The sequence below is a fragment of the Solanum pennellii genome, chromosome 11 (genome assembly GCF_001406875.1).
Source record: "Solanum pennellii chromosome 11, SPENNV200".
NCBI lineage: Eukaryota > Viridiplantae > Streptophyta > Magnoliopsida > Solanales > Solanaceae > Solanum > Solanum pennellii.
This window is the reverse complement of record NC_028647.1, coordinates 60,817,014-60,841,346: the sequence shown is the minus strand read 5'-3', so window position 1 is coordinate 60,841,346 and position 24,333 is coordinate 60,817,014. Positions and strand designations below refer to the sequence as shown.

The following is a 24,333-nucleotide window of genomic DNA, read 5'->3' as shown; positions in this document are numbered from 1 at the left end:
GTGAAAGGGGGTGGGGGTGAGGGTGGGGGTGGGGTATCGAGGGTTAAAATATTAATAGGGACGCATGTATGAAAATTTTGAAAAATCGCTTCTAAAACTTGGCAACAGACGGTTTCTTGAAAATTTTGAGAAGACGGTTTCTTGAAAATTTTGAGAAAACTTGCAATACCCATATATGACCTGTTGTTTACCTATAAAATATTCATATTTAAAAGGAAAAATTACGTGGCTAAGTAAACTTACACTTTTTAATTACTCATCATAGCTATATTTTGCTATAATTACCACTTGCGACAAATATTTACATTAATTATGTGGGCTGATTTCGAGTTTGTATAATTAGTCATGTTTGTATATGTATATTTTGTCAGGATATACAAATACATATGTATAATATACAATTATTAACCTATATACATATACAATTCACCTCCCTCCCACTCTCTGCCCTCTCTCGCTCGCCTCTCTCTCCCTATCTCAATCTCACTCGCTCTCTCCTCCCTTTCACAATCTAGCTTGCCATATATACAAATGCGTATGTATAATGTAAAATTATATACAGTTATATATGTTTTATTAGGAAAAGGAAAAATATATGTTTTGAAAAAATTTCGACTTTTTAGAGTCGCCACTTAGTTTTGGAGAAAAATTAAGAAAACATTTATTTTCAAAAGACTCAAACAGATAAAATCATTTGAAAATATTTAAAAGGTTCAGGGATTCTTATTAACGTCTTAGGAAGGTATTGAAAGCACCTAGGACGTTCCGCTTAATAACAATTATCCGACAACTAACTTATTTTGGCTAAAACTTAACTTATAAATTTATTTAACTAAAAAACAATTTTAGAATGGTAAAGAGTTAAACTACTAATTTATTATCTAAGTGAGTTATTTGCAAAATTTATTTTGAGTTTTATTTATTTTCTAGTTGATTAAAATAAGTGATTAAAACGAGATGGCGTCTTGCGGAGGATTTGGATTCATTCAACCCTAAGACTAACGACATCTAGTTAACAAATAAATAAAAGACATAACTAGATAGAGAGAGAGAGAAAATTGGGTCCAAATCCGGGTTTTCTGTCCGCCTTGACCGTAATTTTGGACCCACTTGTTTTGGATTTTTGACCCATTTGTTTTGTACCTGTCTTAGACTAATCATATAATAATACAAAATAAATACAGAAAATAAAAGGCGACAAGGACTTAGGCCCAAAGTAAACAACATACAACACTTAGAAAATAAATGAGAATTTTGGATTCTTTGGTCCAATTTCTTCGACCTCTTGATTCATCTGAAATTTTCTCCGACTTTGGAATCGGTATGCTGTCTTTTTGAGATTGACTCGACGAAAGGGAGTATAGGGCCTCCATGGCCAAACGAGAAAAAGCAAAGGAATGTAACAATTCGCACGGACCCAAGCGAATTTCATGCAGTCATAAGATAAAGAAAATGAATTAGTTTTTGATCCAAATAATATAGGTACTGGAAGGATAAATCAACCCATAAAAAATTTCTTTTACTCATAAGAGCGCAACAAAACAAATGATTAACAGAAAAGTAGGCATAGCACGGACGGATACTCGGAAAATTATCGTAATAGAACAACAAAGACAAAGATGAATCATTCGAGCAACTATAGAGATGCGGGAACAAACTACGTATATGAACAATGAATGAATAGAAAATCAATTTAACACGAATTCACATGCCTATAACATTCATGAGTAACCAAATGAAGCAAAGGTAAGCTAGCAGAGAATCTACAATAGCAATATGTGAGGGCATTTGTGAACACTAATATGTCAAATACAATAATAATATCCTTGAAGGGATAATGATATTAAACAAGAATACTAAACCAGGACAAAATCATGATAAATAAGCCTCGAATGGCATCAGTCAACAACGACTAATAAGTGTGTAGTTATAAGAGTCAAATTCCAATATAAAGGAAACCCATTTACTAGTAGTTTGATAAGGAAATGCCACTGTCATTGGAAATTCATTTAATGCCTCATTTTACTAGTAGTTTGATAAGGAAATGCCACTGTCATTGGAAATTCATTTAATGCCTCTTTTTTTTTTCTTATGTAACAATATGCAGCAACATCAAAGAGTGGACCATAAAAGAAAAAAAAAAATCAGAAATAGATCAAGGCTTGAATGACCTTGGACTATGGTATAATTAAATTCTCACATATAAATTCGCGACATTAAGAGCGGACAGTCGAGAATCAATAAAGAAATTATACAACGTAATAAAGAAACTATTAGGATTTTCGATTTGGGAGGAAAAAGGATAGAACGGAATTCCCCAAAACTCACCTCCAATTCGAAATTTTCCCTTTTTTTTACAATCATCGAGCTACAATAACATAAATAATAACTATAATTATAGTAAAATGAGAGCTTTACCAACACACTATAAAATATTGTATTATTTATAAAATAAAACAGATAATATGCTACAAATATTTAATAATAGACAAAACAAGTAAACACTATTGAATTGAAATAGAAATGAAATAGAGAATTTACCCTCATATCAGATGCATGAGTTTTGATCATGCGCGATTCATCCACGCATAATCCAATTTGTTTTAATGCCATTGAGAGGTTTACCTTCGTAAAAAACCAAAGCCTTTCGAAATCCAGCTTTAACTTTTTTGTGTATAATAGGCTTGTCAGCTCCGGTAGCCTTCCAATAGTCTGTTCCAGCAGCGCGATTTGGCCTTTCACCATTAGGATATTTCCGAAGCCTTTGGAGTAAAAAAGTACCATCCCTCCGTCCGGATTGTTTGTCATGTTAGGCTTTTTGAAATTCAATTTGACTAGTTTTCAAAGTTAAATTAGATCACATTAATTCGATATTATAAACAAAAAAATTAAATATTCTAAACATATATGAAAAGTACTATAATTTGCAATTTTTTGCATATCTATATGATGAAAAAATTACATTTTAGAATGTTAGTCAAAATTTTTATAGTTTACTATAAACATAGAAATAGTGACAAAAAATGAGAAAACATATTAGAACTAAAAGAAATAAAATAATGCAAAATGAATAACTCAACAATGCAAAATGTAACAATATCTTTATACATCTATTTATGAAATTTTTCAAAAATAAATGGGAAAAAAATATACAAAAAGTTAATACTATGCAATTAATTGAGATCATAGATCATTCATCACAATAAATTCAACCGGAAATATTATTATTTATGTAAAAATTATTTTGGACGATAATTAATTCGAAAGTGCAGAGCAATCCCATTAATTCGACTTGCCTTGTTGACAAATTCGACTTGCCTTGTTGACAGAAGATTTGACAAATTCGACTTGCCTTGTTGACAGAAGATTTATACACTGCAATGATAGTTAATTATACATTGATAAATAAAGTTTAGGACTAATATTGTTGGGCCTCCAAAAATAGGCATAATCATAGGATTATACATTGATAAATAAAACATTCAAAAATTTAGAACTAGTATTATTGGGATTTCTCCCTCCAAAAATAGGCGTATGCCACTATTTGCAATGCTCACACGGTATTCTTTAGTAAAAGGCGAAAGAATAGTTCGCTATGTGCTCATTGCGTGGCTGCGTAAGTTGATCTGAGGCGCTAGAGCCCATTATATGCTAGATCGAGACACTCGCTTCTTCTCTAACTTCGTGATGTGGGATTTTCTTCTAGTTTCTGCAGTGACTAACACTATGGGCTCTGCTAGTATGGGTTTTGTACTCTTTCCCATGTGAGGAAGATATTGGGCTTGTATTTTTGGGTCATCTTTAAACCAAAAATGTGCAACAAAACTCTTATAATAGACTCCTTAATACTCTAAGGGGCCATTTGGATGGGCTTAATAAAAGCAGCTTTAAAAAAGTACTTTTGAAAGTGCTGAAACTTATTTTTAAAATAAGCAGTTATGCGTTTGGATAAAAGTGCTGAAGTTGCTATGCCGAACGTGAAAAGGGAAAAATGGAAGAAAGAGATGTTAGGGTTATGTGGGTAATTTGGAGATTGTATAAAAATATTAAGGGCAAAAAGATAAAAATGTGGTCAACTTAAAACAGCTTATAAGTTAAAAAAAAAAAAGCACCCCTACCCCAGCTTTAAACTTTTGGCTTAAAATAAGTTTTTTTTAACTTAAAATAAGTTATTTTGAGTATTGCCAAACAGCTAAATAAGTCAAAAACCAGCTTTTAAGCTGAACCAAACAGACTCTAATACGGTTAAAACAATTATAAAATTTGTTTGAATTTCAAAAAAAAGATTTAGGAGATATTTTCATCTTATCTAATTAGTTAGGATTTTATATATTTAAAAAAAGAAAAGAAAATGTGGCTGCTCTTCTATTTTTAATTTTTTTTAAAAAAAATAAGTTGGATCCTCTCTTGAATAAATAAATTTGCAAACGATCAATGTAGTTTATGAGATTGTTTTTACTGCTCCCTCCGTCTCATTTTATAAATAGTTGAACAATAATACTTGTCATTTTATATAATTTATGTATAAATTATCATATTTTGCCTATTATACCATTGATAGAGTAATTAATTAATCTTGAAAATGTATTCATCATTTATTATAAAGTTGACTTAAGAAAATATTAAATAAGGATAAAAGGGTAAAGTTATATTATTTCTTAATCAATGTAAAAATGTAATATATAAAATGGAATGAACGGAGTAATTATTAATCATAATTAATTTTGAACAGGACTTTTTGGTCCGCTAATTAAGATTTAACTAACTTTTAGAACTATTCAAAGTTTAGTTAATTATTAAATGAAAAAAAGTATACTTTATTTTCAAATCATTTTAGGGGGGAATTTTCTCATCTTATTTGTGTGTGTGTTTTATTTTCTGAAAATCAGTATATTTTATACATATAATTTTAAAGTAATTCTTTTTAGATTGTTAAAATTAAGAAGCCCTAATAATTAGTTAAATATATATAATTTATCACTTCTCAAAGTTTTCAATTTCAAAAAAAAATTCAAACATTAATTTTGCTAAAATACGAGAGGACCAGGTTCCTTCACCTATAATCCCTTTTAAGTAAATAAAATTGAGAAAATTTCATAAATAACAATGATAATGATCCCTTTTAAGCAAATAAAATTAACGTCAAAGATAATAATTCCTTTTAAGCAAATAAAATTGAAAGAAATTCATAAATAACAAAGATAATAAATATCATACGGCTTTTATAGCTATAGCTATATTTCGTTTGTCGATATATAAAAAGGGTAATTTATTATAATTTTTTCATAAATTATATACAAATAGCTAGAGAAACCATATATAAATTGTGATTTTATACAATTGGGGACTGAAATTAGTAAAATTTTAATTTATAAAATTAGAAACTAAATTATACAAATTGTGAATTTATACAATTAGAAAACCAAATAGAAAATTTCACAAAACTATAACTATAAATTAAATTAATCAAAATTATGACTCTAGATATTCTTCCAATAAAATTCAATACCTAATTTTATTTGTGACGAGTCGACGAGAGCATAATTTGTGAAGCTTGGAGATTTAATCGTACATAGACATTTTTCATATGACATAATTGCTACGTCGAATGAATTTAATTGATACTCTTAAAATTTTAAGAGATTTCTTTAGCTTTAAAATAAATAATTTACATCATACCACAAGGAAGTTGAATTTTAAGAGATTTCTTTAGCTTTAAAATAAATAATTTACATCATACCAAAAGGAAGTTGGAAATTAATGTAATCATGAAAAGAATTATAATTTGTATGGAATATTAATTGAGATAATTTTAGAATTAACGTCAAAATATGATAGTTGCAGTTTGTGTATAAATAAATGAAATATTTATTTTGCTCCTATATTTTTTTGAAAATGATCATATTTGTTCATTTTCCGATGCACAAACATAATCATTTTTTAAAAAAAATATAAGGATAAATATGATTCTTTTTCAATTCACAAATAAAACTAATGATCAATAACAAAAAAAAAAACAATAAATTGTATAACACTATAGAAGTATATAAGAAAAGCTTTAAAAAACTCTATTTCTACTCAAATTCCATTTATATTGAAATTCACCTTATCATATCAATTTCTTAAAAGAATATGTTTAGTTTCTCCTTCTTATCCTTATTCTTTTTTAAATACAATACTCGTTTTCTTCAAACCTAAGTTGAAAAAAATACTTATTAATTTTTTTCAGACGTTCTTTTTTTTCTTTTCTCGTGTATCTTCTTTTCTTTCTTTTGTTTGGTTAAAACCAGATATTTAAATCAAAACATGATTAGATAAAATTACTATTTTAGAACTTTTTTATCACTACTACTATTGCTATTATTACGATTGTTTTTTGTTGTTGTTATTATTATTATTAATGATAAATAATAATACTAAAAATAATAATAGTATATTTTATATTAATATTAAAATTAAATAAATTCAAATATCATACGAAATTAAATTTTGTGAAATAGTAAAAGTTTATTTTTTGAATCCTTCTAATTATGAATTTCTATTTTTAATCTAAAAAAAGTTAGTTCTTTTTAAAAATTTAATGAATTTTCGAATTCAAATACTTTCTATTCAAAATTTTATCGCTATATTTGTTAATTTTGTGTTAAAATTATCAAGTAATTTTTCATTAGCTTACCACTTGACTTAACCGTATTGCAAATTATTCTCCTTTATTTTAGTAACTTAAGCTGTTGTCACTGCAATTATTTCAAATTAATTTCTCTCCTGTAATTTGTAAACTGGTATGTTATGCATCTTTCTGCACAAATACACCTGTGAACATAATTTTTTTTTCACATTTACGATTAACAAAAAGATAAAAATAAATTAACAAAAGATACAAAAAAAAATACTATAATTACAAAGCTTGTCCAGATTACTAGTTCATCTAGTGAATAATATTACTCCAAGAAAACAACAACAATCAATAGTCTAAAATACAAAAAAAAAAAAAACTCATATCATAATTCACAACCACGTGGAAAGATTACATTTTTTATAAACGAATGATGTGATTAATCAAGACAATTAATTTTTTCTTCACACTGAACTGAAAATCATGTTATATGTGTTCAGACATATGCTCCTTTATTGAAATTTTGATATTTTGATAATCAAGATCAAAAACAAAATTCAAATTTTTGTATATTTCGCTTGCCCATTTGTATATTTCGCTTGCAAATATATTAACAAGGTAATTATTTACAAATGAAAGTTACATTTCGCATATTTCACTTACCCATTTATATATTTCGCTTGTCCGTTGTAACAATCCTCTTAGTGTTTTTATAAATTTCAAATATTATTTTTATATTATCTTTTTAGTAGCTTTTATAAATAATTTATGGCTTATAAGAATGAGTTACATGATTTTTGAATTTAATAAAGGATTATTTTGTTGCTAATAATAATAAAAAAAGAAAATAAATAAATGAATAAATAATAAACTAATAAAAGAAATAATGGGCAATGCCCTCTATTGTTGAAAGTAAACTACCGACTAAACAGAGAAAAGAAAAATATATAATGGCTGATGAAGGAATTTTCAATGTTACTGCGTGAACATGGATTTACTAGTTATTTCAGGTAGGTAATATGCTAAACTTAAATCTAAATCTCTTGGTACATGCATTAATTGTTAGGAGATTATATACAAATTAATATGCTAAAGTTAACTCTAAATCTCTTGGTACATGCATTAATTGTTAGGAGATTATATACAAATTAATTAGCAGGCAATTGATTAGGTAATGATGAGAAACAATTGGGTAATCATAATTGATTATGGAGAAAGAAATGGTAATGTTGAAATAAGGTACTGGATGGTCCTTGTTTGAAGATTAAATACCGTTTTAGTATAGCTCGACTGGATTCACATTGGTTTCTTATATTATCACGTCATAGTTCAAGTTTTGTTATATTGAGGTAAATATTTAAATAGTAAATGTATTATGTTTATGAATATTATTAGATTTATGACATTGGAAAAAAATTATGACTTAATTTTTGACTTGAAATTTTAAAAAATATGAGATTTCAAGACCTATGAATTTGATTATAAATTTAGGTAAATTTCGGGTCTAAACTAGACAATAGTAATGTGGATATTGTGAGTTTTGAAATCTTACTGTGACTATTTATTTGAATAGATTGTATTGTTTTGGAAGTCTAATGAAAAGGGGAAGCTCAAGTCCCAAAGTGATCATTCCATTATTTGAGGCAAGTAGATTTCTAAACCTTTGTTAAGTGAATGAAATCCGTGTATTTCCTTGTAGTATGTGTTTGGGAGTAATAGGACTTGGTGATGAGTTGATTTGTATGTATTGATTAATTCTAATGATGAAAAAATGGATTATAAAAGGTAATGTGATTAATCGTTGGTGTGTGATATGTTGAGAATGTTTTGAAAGGTTTGTTGAAAGTTTGTGTTGTTGGTGAATTATGCATTATTATGAAAATGATTATCTCCTCAATATTTGTGTGAACATGTCATTTGCATGGTTCTGAGACATGCTTGTGACAAGTGTTATGTGAATTGAGAAAGAATAAGAAAATTAAAGAGGATGTACCATTTTGAGGGACGTATCGCTTGCCGCGATGGATACTATACATATTGAGGGACGTATCGCACGCCGCGATGGTTACCATTATCGAGGGCCGTATCGCACACCGCAATGGATGCATGGACATATATGTCCCACATAGGTCCCGGACTGAGAGACAGCGGGTGTATATCACTAGGTTAAACATTCATCATTATACTTGACATTGCATTCCATTGCGTTGCACATACTTAATTATCATTAGTGAATTTGATATTGTGTTTTGCTGATCTTGTGAGTGCCTTTATGTGAAACTTGTGATTGATGAATACTTAGCTTGTTGTTGAGGATATGTAATTTGTTAAAGTGTTGTTGAGAATATGTAATTTGTCCAAGTATTGTGTTGAGGATATGTAATTTGTCTAAGTGTTGTTGTTGAGCTATGTTCTATCTGAACTGTGAGTTGTTAGGTTGGGCTGATTTTCATGCAGGTTGTTGTGGAGGTTCGCTTCGGGTAGTAGGAGTACCCGTATTTCATCCCCTTAGCTTTGTGTTATAGGTTTACTTGCTGAGTACCGTGTGGTTTGGTACTCACCCCTTGCTTCTACAATTTTTTGTTGGTTACTAACTCAGACCTTTGTAATATATTCTTTTGTTTTTTCCGAGGCTTCTTGGAGAATTATGAAGTAATTGTTTGCCATCTCAGCAGACCTTCTTACTCTTGTTTATGATTTTGTTCTGCTCTAGAAACAATGTCATATGAGATTTATATTTTCTTTTAATTCAATTGTAATACTTTAGAGACTTGTACATGTGACAACCATGTTTTTGGGGTATAATTTAAGTTGATAGTAAATTTTTTGCATTTTTATTGTAATAGTTGAGTTTTAGGCTGAATTGTCTTGGCAAGATAAGACGAGTGCCATCAAGTCAATTTTTGAGTCGTGACATCCGTTTGTATATTTTGTTTGCAAATATACAAACAAGGTAAGTATATACAAATTCTGCATTTATACATTAGGAACATTCTTTTTGAAACGGAGGGAGTATGTTTTTTTTTGTTTTTTTTTTTATAAATTGTATATAAATAGCTTGAGTAAGCATATACAAATTCTAATTTTAAATTAAAGACTGAAATATACAAATTTTGGATTATACTAATTAGGTACCGGACCTAGCTAGATGCTTGATTTTAATTGTGATCATACTCAATATAATCAATAGTCTAAAGTTAAAATTTACAATATGTCATAAATTTTAAGATAAAATTCTAAGTAGGATTTTTGTTTTGTATTCACTCGGTCATTTTTTTAGATGGTAAATTGTAAATTTACATACATTTTTTTAATGGATGTGTAGATGTATTTTATTCTTAAAAAATTATAGTGAGTATGAGTGCGTTGAGTATCAGTTTTTCAAGTTTTTAAATAACAAATTTCATTATCTTCTTGTATATTAACATAAATATAATTTTCAAGACTTTTAATATCAAATTTCATTATTTTCTTTTATTTGACACAAGAATGCATTACCAACATAAGTTGTGGTGCACTGGTGGAGTGCTTTATCCTTAACCAGATGTCTCGAATTCGACCCCTGGATATGGAGAAAATCTTATTGGGAGTGCCATCTCTGAATGAGCCCTGGTGCGACCCAAATTTAGTCGGAGCTCCAATATATGCTTCGAACACCGAGTGAAAAACAAAAAAAAATACATTTAATGTTTCTTTCAAAGTTGAATTTTAATTTCTATATTTCGAATTACATTTAAGTTTAATTCTTAGGCAAACACATTCTTATAACCATTAGAAAATTAATGTCTCAAAAGATCACAATGAATATTTAATTTGTATTGTCATGACATTAGAGATCTAGTAAATTCCTTTATAGTTTTTAAAGTTTTTAGTTTGAATATTTTTTTTTATTTTGCTTTGTAGAACTTTGCCTACTATTTTAGGACCTTGAATTAAATTACTTAAATATTATCTCTATAAATAAGATTTGTGATAACAAATTCAAGGTATTGTATTTCAATAAATGGCTAACATTTTATTAACCTGAAAAAATACGTGATAAAATAAATAAAGTGTAAAGGATAAATATAATTTATTTATTTTTTGTTATATTTCGTGTGAATCTGAAGTGCTTCGTGATATAAAACATCCAACATAGATATTTTGTTTTAATAAATTAATAATGATATAGTTATAAAAAAAATAACATAATTCAGTATTGAGTATCAATATTCAAAAGTAGCTCAATAATGCAAAATGTAACAATATTTTTTAAAGATTTACTTATGAAAATTTTTAAAAATAAATAGAAAAAAATATAAATTCGAAAATATTAATCTCTGTGTCCCTTTTTTAGTTGTCCACTTTTGAAGTGACAAACATATTAAGGTATATTATTATAGGTTAATTACAATTTTACCTTTAACTTAAAAGATTATGCAATTTCTCAAATATAATAAATGTATTTTCTTGTTCCAAAAAGCATGCATCACAAGAGTAAAATTACATTATTTCTTAATATATGTACAAAATAAAAATGTGACATATAAAATGAGATGGAGGAAATAATTATTTATCATAATTAATATTGAACATTATGGACTTTTTGGCCCACTAATTAAGATTTAGCTAATAGAACTATTCAAAGTCTAGTTAATTATTAAATGAAAAAAAATAATGTATAATTTACTGTTGACATTCAATTTTAATCGATTTTTAATTATTTTTAGGAATACTATTTGATTAAATATGTATTTTAAAATTTATTTAATGTTTAGAATTTTAATCGATTTTACATGGAAATTTTATATTTTAGTATGTTTACTTTATAAAACTATTGTAAATATTATTAAAATATTTTAAAATAATTAATAAATTTCAAATGTTCTAAAATTTAAGTGATTTTCAATTATATAAAAATATTTTAATTTTAATCAAATAGTAATTCCTAATTTTTCCTCAAAATCATTTAAATCTTGACCTATTCTATTCTAATTTCTTTCAATTCTAACCACTCGAAATTCAAATTTTATTTCAATTATAAATATCCTTTTCCTTTCAATTCTAATAGATTTTATTACAATTTTAACTATTTCATATTTAATCGAATTTAATTTTTAAGACTCCATCTTTTGATCTCATTCATCCATTTAATTAATTAAATCCTAAATTAAATCCTAGTCCCTCATTCGTTCTAAAATCAATGGTCTAGAGTTAAATCTTCCATTCTAAAGACCAAAACCTTTTTTTCATTCTCTTCCTCCCCTCCCTCTCTCCACAGCCGCCCCTCTTTCTCCTCCTCACCGCTGCTCCTCCGACCACCACTGGAGCCAGCGAGCCAGGCGGTGCCGCCCTATCCCTTCGCCTCTTCCCCCCGGCGCCCCTTTCTTCCTCCTCTCCTCCGCTTCTTCTTTTTCTTTCCAGCAGAAAGCAGCGACTGGTGAAGCTGCCAGCAAAAGACAGAAGCCTCCGACAGTAAACAACAGGAGCAGCAGCAGGCGACACCAGCAGGCTCCACCGGCATCAACCAGCAGCGCCCAACGGCAGCAATAACTTCGAGAAGCAGCAGCAGCGACAACGGACAGCAGCTGCCACTGCCTCTGTTTGCCTCCGTCTTCTATATTCTCCAGCCAGCAGCAGCCGACAAGACCATCAGCAACTCCGACCAGTTGAAGATCCGGTGACGCTCGAGCTTTCAGGTTTGTTCGAAACGGATCTCGACAGATCCAGTGAGGTGCTTTCTGTTTATTATCCATCTATCTCCTAACATTTATACTGAATTAGATTATGATTTTATGATATCCGCTATAATTGTTTACTCAAAAATAAATAAATAATGGTTGTCAATCTAGTTTTTTTTAGCATGATTTGTTGGATCCCTTGATTGCTAAGTTGACTCAGATATTGCCTAAAGCCTCGATGTTGTGTTGTATGATTGATTTTATTTGATGTTAGCAGTCGATCCTGACTGAAATTGATAGTGTACTTGTTTCAACATGAGATTGTTTGGAGGATCACTGATTTATTGCATAAGTTTGTCTCCAAATTTGCCCGTTAATATCTAAATGCAATAGCTGCATATTGTTCCTCTCCTAATTGATAATTTGTGAACATTAGCTTGCTTAATTTTATCATAGACTATTCGATAATGGATTCACTTGATTAGAATTTAGGTTTGGTAATTAAATGTATTTGATTCCGTGATTTTGTTAGTATATTATTTACTGTTATCCTTGACTGACCTCCATTAGAGGTTTATACATGGTAAAATATGGTGTTATTATAAAGAAGGTATATGTGCTTCATTACTTGTATAAAATTGTAATGTTTTTTTTTTAAAAATATATTCTTAATTATATCGCATTGGTGTTTACTGGTTTAGTTAAGGTAAATGATGTTGCTGATTTTGTTTGAGTGGGTAAGGAAATAAAATCTCAAGATTGCTCTTAATTTATTGTATTTCCTATTTTGTGCTCCTATCTAATTTCAAACGGCTAATGTTTGTAGTTATGGTAAATTATGATTTGATTGAATCAGTGCGATTATGGTAAATGTTTGTTTTTTCCTTCTAGAGATAATTCTTTGTCCATATGTGTCATTTATTTTTGGTAAAGGACCTCTATTGATTGCTTTATATTATTTGTTTAAGAAAATTGCCAAGATATGCTCTTCTTAATTTATTTTCTCCCTTAATTATGTTCCCCTCTTTGCTATATAAACAGACACATCTTTCATTCTTTTTTCTCATCCATGCTCACTCTTACACTCTTGAATGCTTACTCACTCACGCTCTATAGGCCTTTACCATCAGAACTCTATTACACATTGCTCAAGGATTCAACATTTGCACATTCTAGCAAGTAATAAATTCTCCCTACTCTAAAAGAAAAGAAATAAAAACAAGTGTCTTGTGAATTCTAAGAGGTTCTCCAATCGATTTTGCTCTGTCCGGATCGATTCTTGGAGTACAGTTCGTCTAAATTGTTGACATTAATTTTACCTAACTAGGTTTGTTTTCCGCATTAATCTTGTTCTTTACTTTGAATTATTTGTCATGTGTGTTTGTTGTATGTTCAAAAACGAACAAAAGGAAACATCCGGTTTAGCTTCTTACCCCTTTTGCTCTATTTGTGATTTCATGCTACTCCTAATTGTCAGAATGCTTGTATGTCTGTTTTTTACTTATATATGTGAAACAATTAATATTGTTTAAGTGAGTTTGATAATTAGTATTATTATATCATTGTCTTTATGCATTGTTTACGCCTGTATGTTCTTCTTCTTTAGCAGGTTTGGACATTCTGTCCTATTTGAAGAGTCGCCCGGTTAAGAGATTTGAATGAAGTTATTATTATTATTTTTTAATGTTTTTTTCGGTGTTGGGTTCGTTCCTATTCGGTTCTGTAATAATCCTTTAATAACTCTTCAACTCTCTCGTATTTGAAATAATTTGGGGGATAAGCTATAAGGGGATGCGGATATATATATATATATATATGTGTGTGCGCTAATTGTTTTCTTTGCTTATTCTGTTTTTTACTATGTGATTGATACAAATATTTTGTCTATTACTAATGTCATTAGAATAGGCAACATATTGGAATCACCCAAATGATCTATTTAAAATCAATTATTTGTTTGTCTTGTTTAATTAGCTTGAATCAATGGGAGCTTGATAACCTTAGTAAAGTTAGTAACCTAGATCTTACCTTTTATGTGTTAATAATTTTTTCTGCATGCTAATGAACTTAACAAGAGAAACCGAACCTTTTAAAAGTATCGATGTCATAATTGTTAATGTAAACCTTACTAATTTCGGCATGTTCACCTAGAAATTATGTTTATAGGTATTATAAATTAACAAGGTTTCTACATGCCTAATGTTTTGTTTAACTAATTTAAGTTTGATAATGAGTTTTAAAATAATTAGATTCTGATAACTTTTGCATGTTAAAATCAAATCTTAACAATTTAGTAGGCTAATCGGTTAGATGTTAATAATTCTATGTGTTAATAATTTTTCAGCATATTGATCACCTAGAAATCATGTTAATATGCTTGTAGATAATTTTCAGCATATCAATAATTTAAGAAAAAACAAAAAAAATTGTTGTGCATATTTTCTGTCAGATTATGCTTTTCTGTCCTTTCATAGATGATTTTATCAGATTATACTTCATCCTTTCTGTTTCATTTCACAGGTTGGCAGCAACAACTATGGCGGGAGTTGTTAATAAGTTCTTTATTACATCGTTGATTATGTGGGCAGCTCCAGTTGCAATTTTGTATGCCTTCAACCACAACTTAATTCCTGGTAAGCTTACCCTATTTTTATTTTTTTAAGAAAACTTCCCTGAATTTTTCTGTTAAAAAATTTACTTTATAAAAGATTTTGTTTAAAAGTCTGGACTATCATATGTGCGAGAAGTTGATAGCCCATTTAAAGTAGGTATTGTTTGGTCTTAGATAACTTATGTGTTTTCTTCTGACTAATTCATTATTTAAAAATCTTTGACTATGCCTTTCTTTTCATTTTATGCAACCTTGCCCTTTTCTTTTTTGAGCCTTTACATTTTATCACAGTGGTATTCCGTTCATATTCCCATCAGTTCATGGAACATGAGAGTGAGTGTGACATATTTATATGCCCATTAATGCTCAACTATTGTTGCCCTGCAGTCTTTGGTGCTTGAGATGATAATTTCTTTGCCTATCTGAGTCAATGTATCCAAAGGAACCAAAGGTGTTTCACACTTTTATCTTAGTTCCAGGGACAATTATTGTATACTGACATTGATCTCTGCTCGAGAATGGGAGAGGTTGGTCATGGTGAATAGAGAATTCTGAAGTCTTTTGTCAAATATTCAAATGAAAAAGAAAAAACTTGTTTTGTTGGCTGGGGGTTGTAAGGTTTGGTAGATCACTCTTAAATGTGCCCCTTGCTTATGTCTTAAATAGCAGTATAGCACACACGATATTTTTTCCAGTTCTTTTTTTGAATGACCGTGGTGTCCAGCCCAACTTTTCTTTGAGTAATATAACTTTGTATTACGACAAGTACTTAGTTAGTATTGAAAAACCAATTTACAAATGGGATAGATACAGAATATACCAGATATGAACCAAACCTAAGTGTTGCCTGGGACATCTAGGATTGATTCAGTGTCACTAGAACACAGTTTGGTGAACCAAAAACAGGAAAGCAAAATGCACTTAGTATCCTGTACTAAACTCCGATGATCCTCAAAACATCTATCATTTCTTTCCTTCCAAATAGTCCACGAAATACACGATGGTGTGATCCTCCATCTTTCTCTGTTTCCTACACCTGCTCCGGCTTCCTCCCAGCTAAAAAGAGTGTCAGCAATCTTGCATTCTTGCTTGGCATTGTCTAGGCTATGCTTTTGAATATTGATGAAAATATTCCATAGGAACAAACGGTTTACTGTCTCATCTCCTTTTCACAAGGAAACATCTAGAGCAGAGAGCAATATTCCTTTTGATCAAATTTTCATGTGTCAAAACTGCTTCTTTAGCTAGAAGCTAGGTGAAAGTGTGAAACAAGATACTTTATAAGGTATCTTAGTCTTCGTAATATGCTCCCAAGGCCAGTTGGTACTATGTGGCTCTATCTGGTTCAAAATCCTATACCCTAAGTGACCTTATATGTTCCACTTTCATGTCCGCTCCATCATAGGCAATCTGCACCTTCTTGCAACCCTTGAAAACTCTCCAATTGGTTAAACAGTTCCACAAGTCTATGTATCTCCCAATCATTCAACATTCTTCTGAATCTAAGGTCCCACCAAGGCCCTACCCTTGTTATGTCCACATCTCGGCATCAGATTTATGTTGGTCTAAGGCTATAACATATAAATTTGGAAACATTTCTTTAAAGCTCCTAGTCCCTATCCATTTGTCTTTCCAAAACCTAGTCTTGTTCCCATTAACAATCCGATGTGGGAGTGTTTTTTGAGAAAAGGTCAATAGCTTCTGATAGTCTTCCAAAGATTGATTCCATATGGAGTATTGACCTCCTTGGAGACTCAACTGTCCTCTTCCCCATACTTGCTCTTTATGGCTCTGCTCCATAGTGTTTGAGGAGCCTGTGAATATCTCCAGAGTCATTTAAGCTTCAAAGCTTTGCTATGATGCTTCAAATTTATGATGCCAAGTCCCCCTTGTCTCTTGCTTCTGATGATTTCCTTCCACTTGCCTAGGTGAAAAGCTGTTTTTTACTTGTCCTTGCCAAAGGAAGAATATCCTGATCTTGTCCAGTCTTTGAATGACTCCAGAAGGGATTGGGAATAGAGAAGCATATAAGTAGGCATCCAAGACAACACTTATCAGAGTGGGTCTACCTCCGAGGGACAAATACTGAGATTTCCACTTCTTAAGTTATTAATTTACCATAACATGGATAGTGTGGAAGATGATGAAATATAGCAGGTACTTATGACAGATTTGTGACTAGTTCGCCTCCTGGCGCGGCAAAGTGTAACTGTGCTGAGCTTCCTGGATACATATCTGGCTGATTACCCAATCAATGCTTGCTGATTCCTGCTCTATCTATTAATATTTTTATATAACAAAAAATTGTCAATGAAATGCATGACGCTAGGAGAAGGGAAGTATAGTATCCATGCTATGGCAAAAGGCCTAGCTCGAGTGGCAAAAGGTGGAAGATTTGTGGCTTACGTCGCAGGTTCAAGCCCCACACCACGCAAAGTGAAGCCTGGTAATTTAAGTGGAGAAGGGTAGAGGGGAAGACGGCGGCCCCATCATCCACTGAGTTTAGAAGGCTGTGATTGGTCCAAATGGTGGATCACAAACGGATTTCTCAGTTATCAAAAATATTTAAAAAAATATCCATGCTATGTCTTTCTCAAAAAAAATATCCATGCTATGTAGACCAAAGAACCTGTCACCATTTGGGGTACTTCTAGATAATTTTATAAAGAAGCTACTGGAAACTTCCATGCAATTATTATGAAATGTTCTAGATGGATGAGTTTTTGAGACACTTTTTGCTGATGTAATAATGGAATCACAACAAGATATTGTCATCTTAGATTATTAAGTTGAAATTGTGAGCGGTTAGATGGCTTAACACTATCTCCTGTTAATTCTAAACCTCTGCAGAATCTCTGTTCTAATGACTTCTATAAACATGTAACCTTTTTCATCTTTTGTTTCTCATTATCATAATAGTTCTTTTTGTTGAGTACTGTTTGGAGTTACAAATCAATTCCCATCGACAACACTAGAAGTATGGAATGCCATTTATCTCATAATTGAAGACCTGCTATATGGTGGATGACAAAATATGTTATATCTTAACTGACTGCAGTAGTAATTCAAGTCTATGTCTTATGAGTAAATTTTGTAAATTTTTGAGGTTTCTCTATGATTACGAGTACTTAACTTGCTCCTGAATAGTTTTGTATGTCGTACAAATATCACTCATTTCAAGTTCTTTTTCCCCTTTGTTTTGAGATGGTAACATAATTCATTAATAATAATAAGTTCAGCATAATGATACTGCTAAGAGAACCAAACCCTAACATACAAAACTTCCAAAAAGGAGAGAAACCAAAAGTAGAAGACAAAGTCCTGTGTCATTTACAAGGACCCAATGAGGTCAAGTAAGGACTCTACATCTTGTACTAAAGCTTGTTTACACCAAAAGTGAACAAAAATATACAATTCATTTGAATCTCCTGTTCAGAATCTGCCGAGTCTTCAAAACATCTGGAGTTTTTTTTTCCAGCGACACTGTTCACTATATACATGTTGATTCTGGGATGATACCCAACCACTTCTTCTGACTTGGCTGGAAGATAAGTTGGCTTAGCACACTAAGGAGCCGTTTGGTAGTGTAAGGAAATATAATGCATGCATTAGGTGTGTGTATTAGTAGTACCTTGTTTGGTACACTTTTTCTTGCCATGTATAACTAATGTTTGATGCAAGCATTAGTTATACATTCTATTGTGTAATAAGTTGTTTATTACTAATACCAAGTAATTCTAGGTATTAATAATACATAACTAATGCAAGCACTACTAATTGCAAGCATTAGTAATACATCCTATTTTGCATTATTCTTATACACTCTACCAAATGATCCCTAACAGTTCCACAGTATCTGTAGGCACTACCCAACTCAGTCCTTTAATACTCAAAAATAACTGCCTGTGTCTATTGGTTACCTGACAATAGAGGAAAAGATGGTTATTTGTGTCATTGGCCACTGCCACACAATAAAATATTTTGAACATAGATATATTCATCTCTTCATTAAAGCTCGCATGTGTCGGGAAAATTTGTTTAACCAAAAACCAGCAAATGCAGTTACTTTGCAAGGGGCCTTCAACATCCAGATATGTTTCCATAGCCAGAGCCCTTGTTGGTATACTAAGCTATTAAAATCTTCATACAGTTTTGTTGCTATCACATGACAGTCTATGCACTTGCTCAATCGGTCCCTACTTTCTCGTAGTTGTCCAATATCTTGAGGAACTCAGTCACTCTGATTACCTCCCAGTCAATAGTAGTCTGCTGAAGCTAAATTCCAACTGTGCTTGCTCCATATTTCAGCAATAGAGGCATATCAGGCTGCTGGCTAAGTAGTACAAATCAGGGAAGCTGCTTTGAGTGGACAATTCCTATCCTGACATCCTTTCAGAAGGAAGTCTTTGTCCCCCACCTTTATGCTGACGTTGGGCTTGAGAGTTTGCCGTAGTCATAGAGATCTGATAGATCTCCACACACCAACTCCATAACCACTGCACCTGAAGTCCACTATCCCTCCATCCCATATTTTCTACATATTACTTTCCTCCACAAAGCTCGTTCCTCTAGGGAAAATCTCCAAGGCTATTTCATAAGTAAGCTTCTATTATTGAAGTCCTCCATCCCTCCAGCTAGTTGTGAGGATTTTCCATCACTTATATCAAGTTTCCAGAACCAAATTGATTTTTCTATATGAATGAGCCAGAGCTGTCAAATTTGATCCATTAATGTTCAACCCCCCAAGTTGTAAAAGGTTGGGTCAGTAGTATTTTTATTTCCTGGGTCAATTGGTGTTGTAACCCAAGATAAGATGTTTCATCTTGGGATACCTAATGGGTCAATCAATCAACATGTGAAGAGTAACACCTGTTTCTTTTTTGAAATAGGTAAGTTGAAAGAGCAACACCTGTATCTTCTTTTAATTCGTCCGTGTTAACAATAAAACAAGAAAATGATGATTGCAATATTGTAATCATCATTTGTGTCCTTTTCCACTTTCATTCGATCCTATCTAATTTTTGAGTATATATTAGTCATATAAAATCTTTACTTACAAAGACTGAGAGAAGCATAAGTTACTTCATAATTTTTTCTCATCTTCAGTTCTAATAAGAAACTGACAGTTAATGAACCAACTATGTCAGGAACAATTATAAAAGAGATTAATGTAAATCTATATAATCATTAAGAATTGTTGTGGAGAGGTGATTAGACAGGACTAGGTGCAACTTCATTTACCGAGGACTTGACTCTAGATAGGAAGAACTGGGGGTCGCGTATTAGGGTAGAAGGTTTGTAAGGGTGAGTGTTGTCTTGCTGTGTGTAGGTTTAGGTTTGTTAGTACATGTCGTAATCCTAGTTGTACCCTTGTATTTTTTGCCATATGTTGTGTATTGTGTTTCGATTATCACATTATTTTGCTGTTGTTATTGTCTCTTTGATCTAGGATTTTCAATTCCTTAAAAACAACTACACATTCTTCATTGTTTTCTTCTTCTTTTACTTGAGTTTGATGCACTTGAGCTGAGGGTCTTTCAGAAACAACCTCTCTACCTCATCGAGGTAGTGGTAAGGTCTGCTTATACTCTACCCTCCCCAGACCCCACCTAGTGGGATTTCACTGGGTTTGTTGTTGTTATATAATCATTAATACTAATTGAGTAGAGAACAAAAAGTATCTCAGTTGAAATTTTGTAATTTGGCCACACAATTACTCAACTCAGAACTTGTGAACAAGTATTTGGGTCAGTTTTATAATTTGGTCCATGTATGAAGAGAGAATACTCAGGTTATGTTGGGTGGGTTGGATTATGACCCGTTATTTATGCATATCCACCCAACCCATATTGACCCAAATAAAATTTATCTGTGTTGGATTATGACCTGTTTCATTGACTTGACTCAATCCACAAAAATTGACCGGATCCATCCATTTGCCCCCTCTAGAATTATTGGTTAATACTATTATGGAAATGTAAAGAATAAGCACTGGATTTTAGATCGCTTCACATCAGCCTTTTACCCCAAGTGTCAGACAGCCACAAAGCAGGATCTATTAATACAACCAATTATTTTTCACCGGGATGAAAGGTTTGAGATAAGGTTTAGTGCTTCATACATTATTCTAGAGAGAGATCTTTCAACTATGTCTGATGGATATATGAGGTGTGAATCAAACTATGAGATAGTAAATAGTGTCATTGTTATCACAACTATATTACGTCTAAGGTATATTCCCCTGATGTGCATTTCAGAGAGCTGGCAACAATGTTCTTTTCTTGTTCTTCTTGCTACTATTAGCATTAAGATAAATAATTTCTTTTCTTTTTAAACTAGAAGGCTGATATCTTCATAAGCTTATTATGCTTTTCTGGACTGATTTTCTAAGTGGACTATGAAATTATGATTCTAAACTAATCATTATCAATTTGGAACAGGCGTGACCGATATGTCTCCCCATTCTATGACATTAGTGAGTGGATTCGTTGCTGTCATATCGGTCAATGTGGTTATTGCATTTTATATTTGTCTGGCAATGAGAGAACCCTCAGATAAACATGAGCCTGATCCTAAATTCTTGGCAGAGGCCAAAGCTAGTGTAAAGCAGTTGGGCCAAAATCAAGAAGGGGACTCGTCGAACTCCCGAACAAAAAAGGAGTGAATGTAAGGATAAAGGTAGGCCATTAATGTTCTTGAAGGCATTGGACACAGTTCTAACTTTGTGGGAGAAAGCACAATGATTAAATTTTTTTATAATTTTGATCATTTGCAGGGAGGACTTTGTTGCTAGTTTAACTTTTGGTAATATTGGTTTGTTGTGAAGTATAAAATTCCTTATATATTTGGGTTATCCTTTATCTACTTCCTGCAATATTTTTTTTTGTTATTCATTTGTATTTATGCTATCTATATATATCTGGTGCATGAGTTTGTATTTGCTTTATCAGAATATAAGTAATCATTTGAAACTTAACAGGCTCTTTTCTTGACCCTATTTTTTTGGTTACTGAGGCTATTTTTTTTTTTGTAAAACATGTTTAGCAGTTCACAATGATGGGGAACCATTTGTTTTTCTGTAAGATTAAGATATTTAAATTTTTTTCTCAACATAATGTATGTTTCTTTGAATTAATTTGACATTCTACTTCAAGGGACCTGGTCTCTTCTTCAGTGTATTTTTTGGATATTTTAAAATAAAATGATTAGGACTTTCACACACATGACACATACTCCACCTCTCTTCTTGGGCATCATTTTTTTATTTTTATTTTGTATCTTCCTTACCTCATAGGTCTTTTATGTTTTCTCATTGAGTACATCCATAGATTAAAGTATAATGCTACGTGGTCTATATAAAATTTGAGTTAAGATCTAAGTGTTTGTTGTAAAGGAAGGTACAAGTAGCCCTTAATCTATAACTGAATTTTCAGCATCAGTTCTGTGCAAATATTCATCGTTTATTAATTTCAACTAAACCTTCTTTAAAGAAGTTTAAGCTATACTTGAGTGATAAAATTGAGGGAAAAAATTATTTGTGTTTAATGGGTTAATAGTTATAACTGAATATCAATGACAAGTATGAGTATGTGATTAATATATAATATTGGCTATATAACATATTTTTTTGTTGTTGATTGTTATCGATTACTCCCTCCGGTCCCATATTATATGTAACCTGTATTTGAGTTTTTGGCTAAAAACATCTCTCAAATATGACTTAAATTTAATGTACAACCTTATATTATCTAAGTGTACAAAAAACAGTAATAACACGAATCATCCTTCACCCTATTTTTTAATTAAGAAACTGATTGAACCAGTAAAAAAATATCTTTTTTTTTTTAAATTTAGTCATGTCTTAGCCACGACGAGAAGATTAAAGTTAACTAAAATGAATAAGAACATGGATAGGAAATGAATCTTTTATTCTTAGGATTTAGTTTTTGTGTGTTTTTAGTTTAAATTTTTATTGCATTATCAAGTAAATTGACTTGCAACATTATATAAGTCTTGAAATATTTAACAGTAGGTTCGATAGTTAGAAAGGTTATGTAAAAAATTTCATTTAGAAAATATTAAGTCCAATGAATTAGAAATTTTTTTGAATAAAATATTTAATACGTACCTTATATACAATGCAATTCACATCTTATAAAATATACATAAATGTTGGAAATTTAGTGATATTATATAGTGTTTTGTTATGAAAATAGAAAAATAATTACTTTATTTGAAATTGTTGAAGTTGGAGTTTGTGTTTGGCTATACTTTTTACAAAGAATATTTAGAATTTGAATATATCTTGTCTGAAATGATTTAAACTCTCAATTTCTTAAAATTAAAAAAAAATAACTTGACTAGCTTAACCATGCGTACATTTTTTCATTTAACTTGACACATTTTCTTTTGTTGGTGGCGTGAGTTTCTTACAAAATTATATAGAAGGATGAAACTTGCAACTTTTTTGATAGTGCTAGGACGTTTGTTGTTCACTTATGCTCCCTCCTTCTGGAATTATTTGTCATGTTGCGCTTTTCAAAAGTCAATTTAACTAATTTTCCAAGTTAAATTAAATCACATTAATTCGATATTTTAAACAAAAAAATTAGACATTCTAAAACTATATGAAAAGTGCTATAAATTGCAATTTTTGCATATTAATATGATGGAAAAATACATTTTAAAGTGTTAGTCAATTTTTATAGTTTGTCTCTAAAAATAAAAACCATGACAAACGATTCCGGACGGAGAGAATATAATATATAAGGATGTACTTTAGGTTTAGATCATACTTAATGGATGATTTTAGCCAAAAAATTGCTCATATTAAATGTTTGCTTATGACAACTTTATAATAAATGATGAAATGTTAGATTTCAATTGCATTTCGATGACTATTAAAATTTTAGAGTGTATTTTTGGAGCTAAATTTTTTCACCAATCCAAAAAAAATTTGAAAATCAAGTTTTTCCCACCTCAATTTTCATATATATTTTGTGTAAGATGTTTTCATATTTTTATTTTTATATATAAATTCTTAAAGTAAATATAACAACATTAGAGATGATTTATGTAATTGTAATCTTCATTTTCATTTTTTATTTTTAATTTGTTTGTTAATATCTTCATTTATATTATTTAGTAGTATAATATTTGGCACTGAATCCATCTTTGTCTATCAATAGAAGTTGAGACACCTATGAACAAGACTTCTAAATCTGTTGAAAATATCATTGTTGCAAAAAAGGTTTTGGGGTTGAGGAGGGGGGGGAGGGTGTTCAGGGTAGGGTGAAAAAAATAAATATTTGAAGTTCAAAATATTTTTTTAAAACAAACTTAATATTTTGGGGGTAGGGGGGATGATGGCAGGGGGGTTCAGGGAAGGTTGAAAAAATAAATATTTGAAGTTAAAAATATTTTTTAAAAATGAAATTAATATTTGG

General features: G+C 30.7%; 1 protein-coding gene and 1 non-coding gene across 4 annotated transcripts; one reads left to right on the top strand and one right to left on the bottom strand.

The window, feature by feature from the left end:
• Positions 1-3,498: 3,498 nt before the first annotated feature.
• On the bottom strand, positions 3,499-3,614 carry LOC114074975. The gene has a single exon (XR_003575353.1). It is a non-coding gene; the product is annotated as a U5 spliceosomal RNA (small nuclear RNA).
• An 8,201-nt stretch (positions 3,615-11,815) lies between these two features.
• On the top strand, positions 11,816-21,863 carry LOC107004984. 3 transcript variants are annotated; one of them, XM_015203422.2, is made up of 4 exons: positions 11,816-12,294; positions 14,797-14,909; positions 21,328-21,565; positions 21,663-21,863. In XM_015203422.2, the coding sequence occupies exons 2-3, from the start codon at positions 14,813-14,815 to the stop codon at positions 21,549-21,551; spliced, it is 321 nt and encodes a 106-aa protein (XP_015058908.1). In that variant the 5' UTR covers positions 11,816-12,294; positions 14,797-14,812; the 3' UTR covers positions 21,552-21,565; positions 21,663-21,863. The 3 variants fall into 3 exon arrangements, with proteins under 3 accessions (XP_015058908.1, XP_015058909.1, XP_015058907.1); XM_015203423.2 differs by having other exon boundaries at positions 11,816-12,329; positions 21,328-21,863; XM_015203421.2 differs by having other exon boundaries at positions 11,817-12,294; positions 21,328-21,863.
• Positions 21,864-24,333: the final 2,470 nt, after the last annotated feature.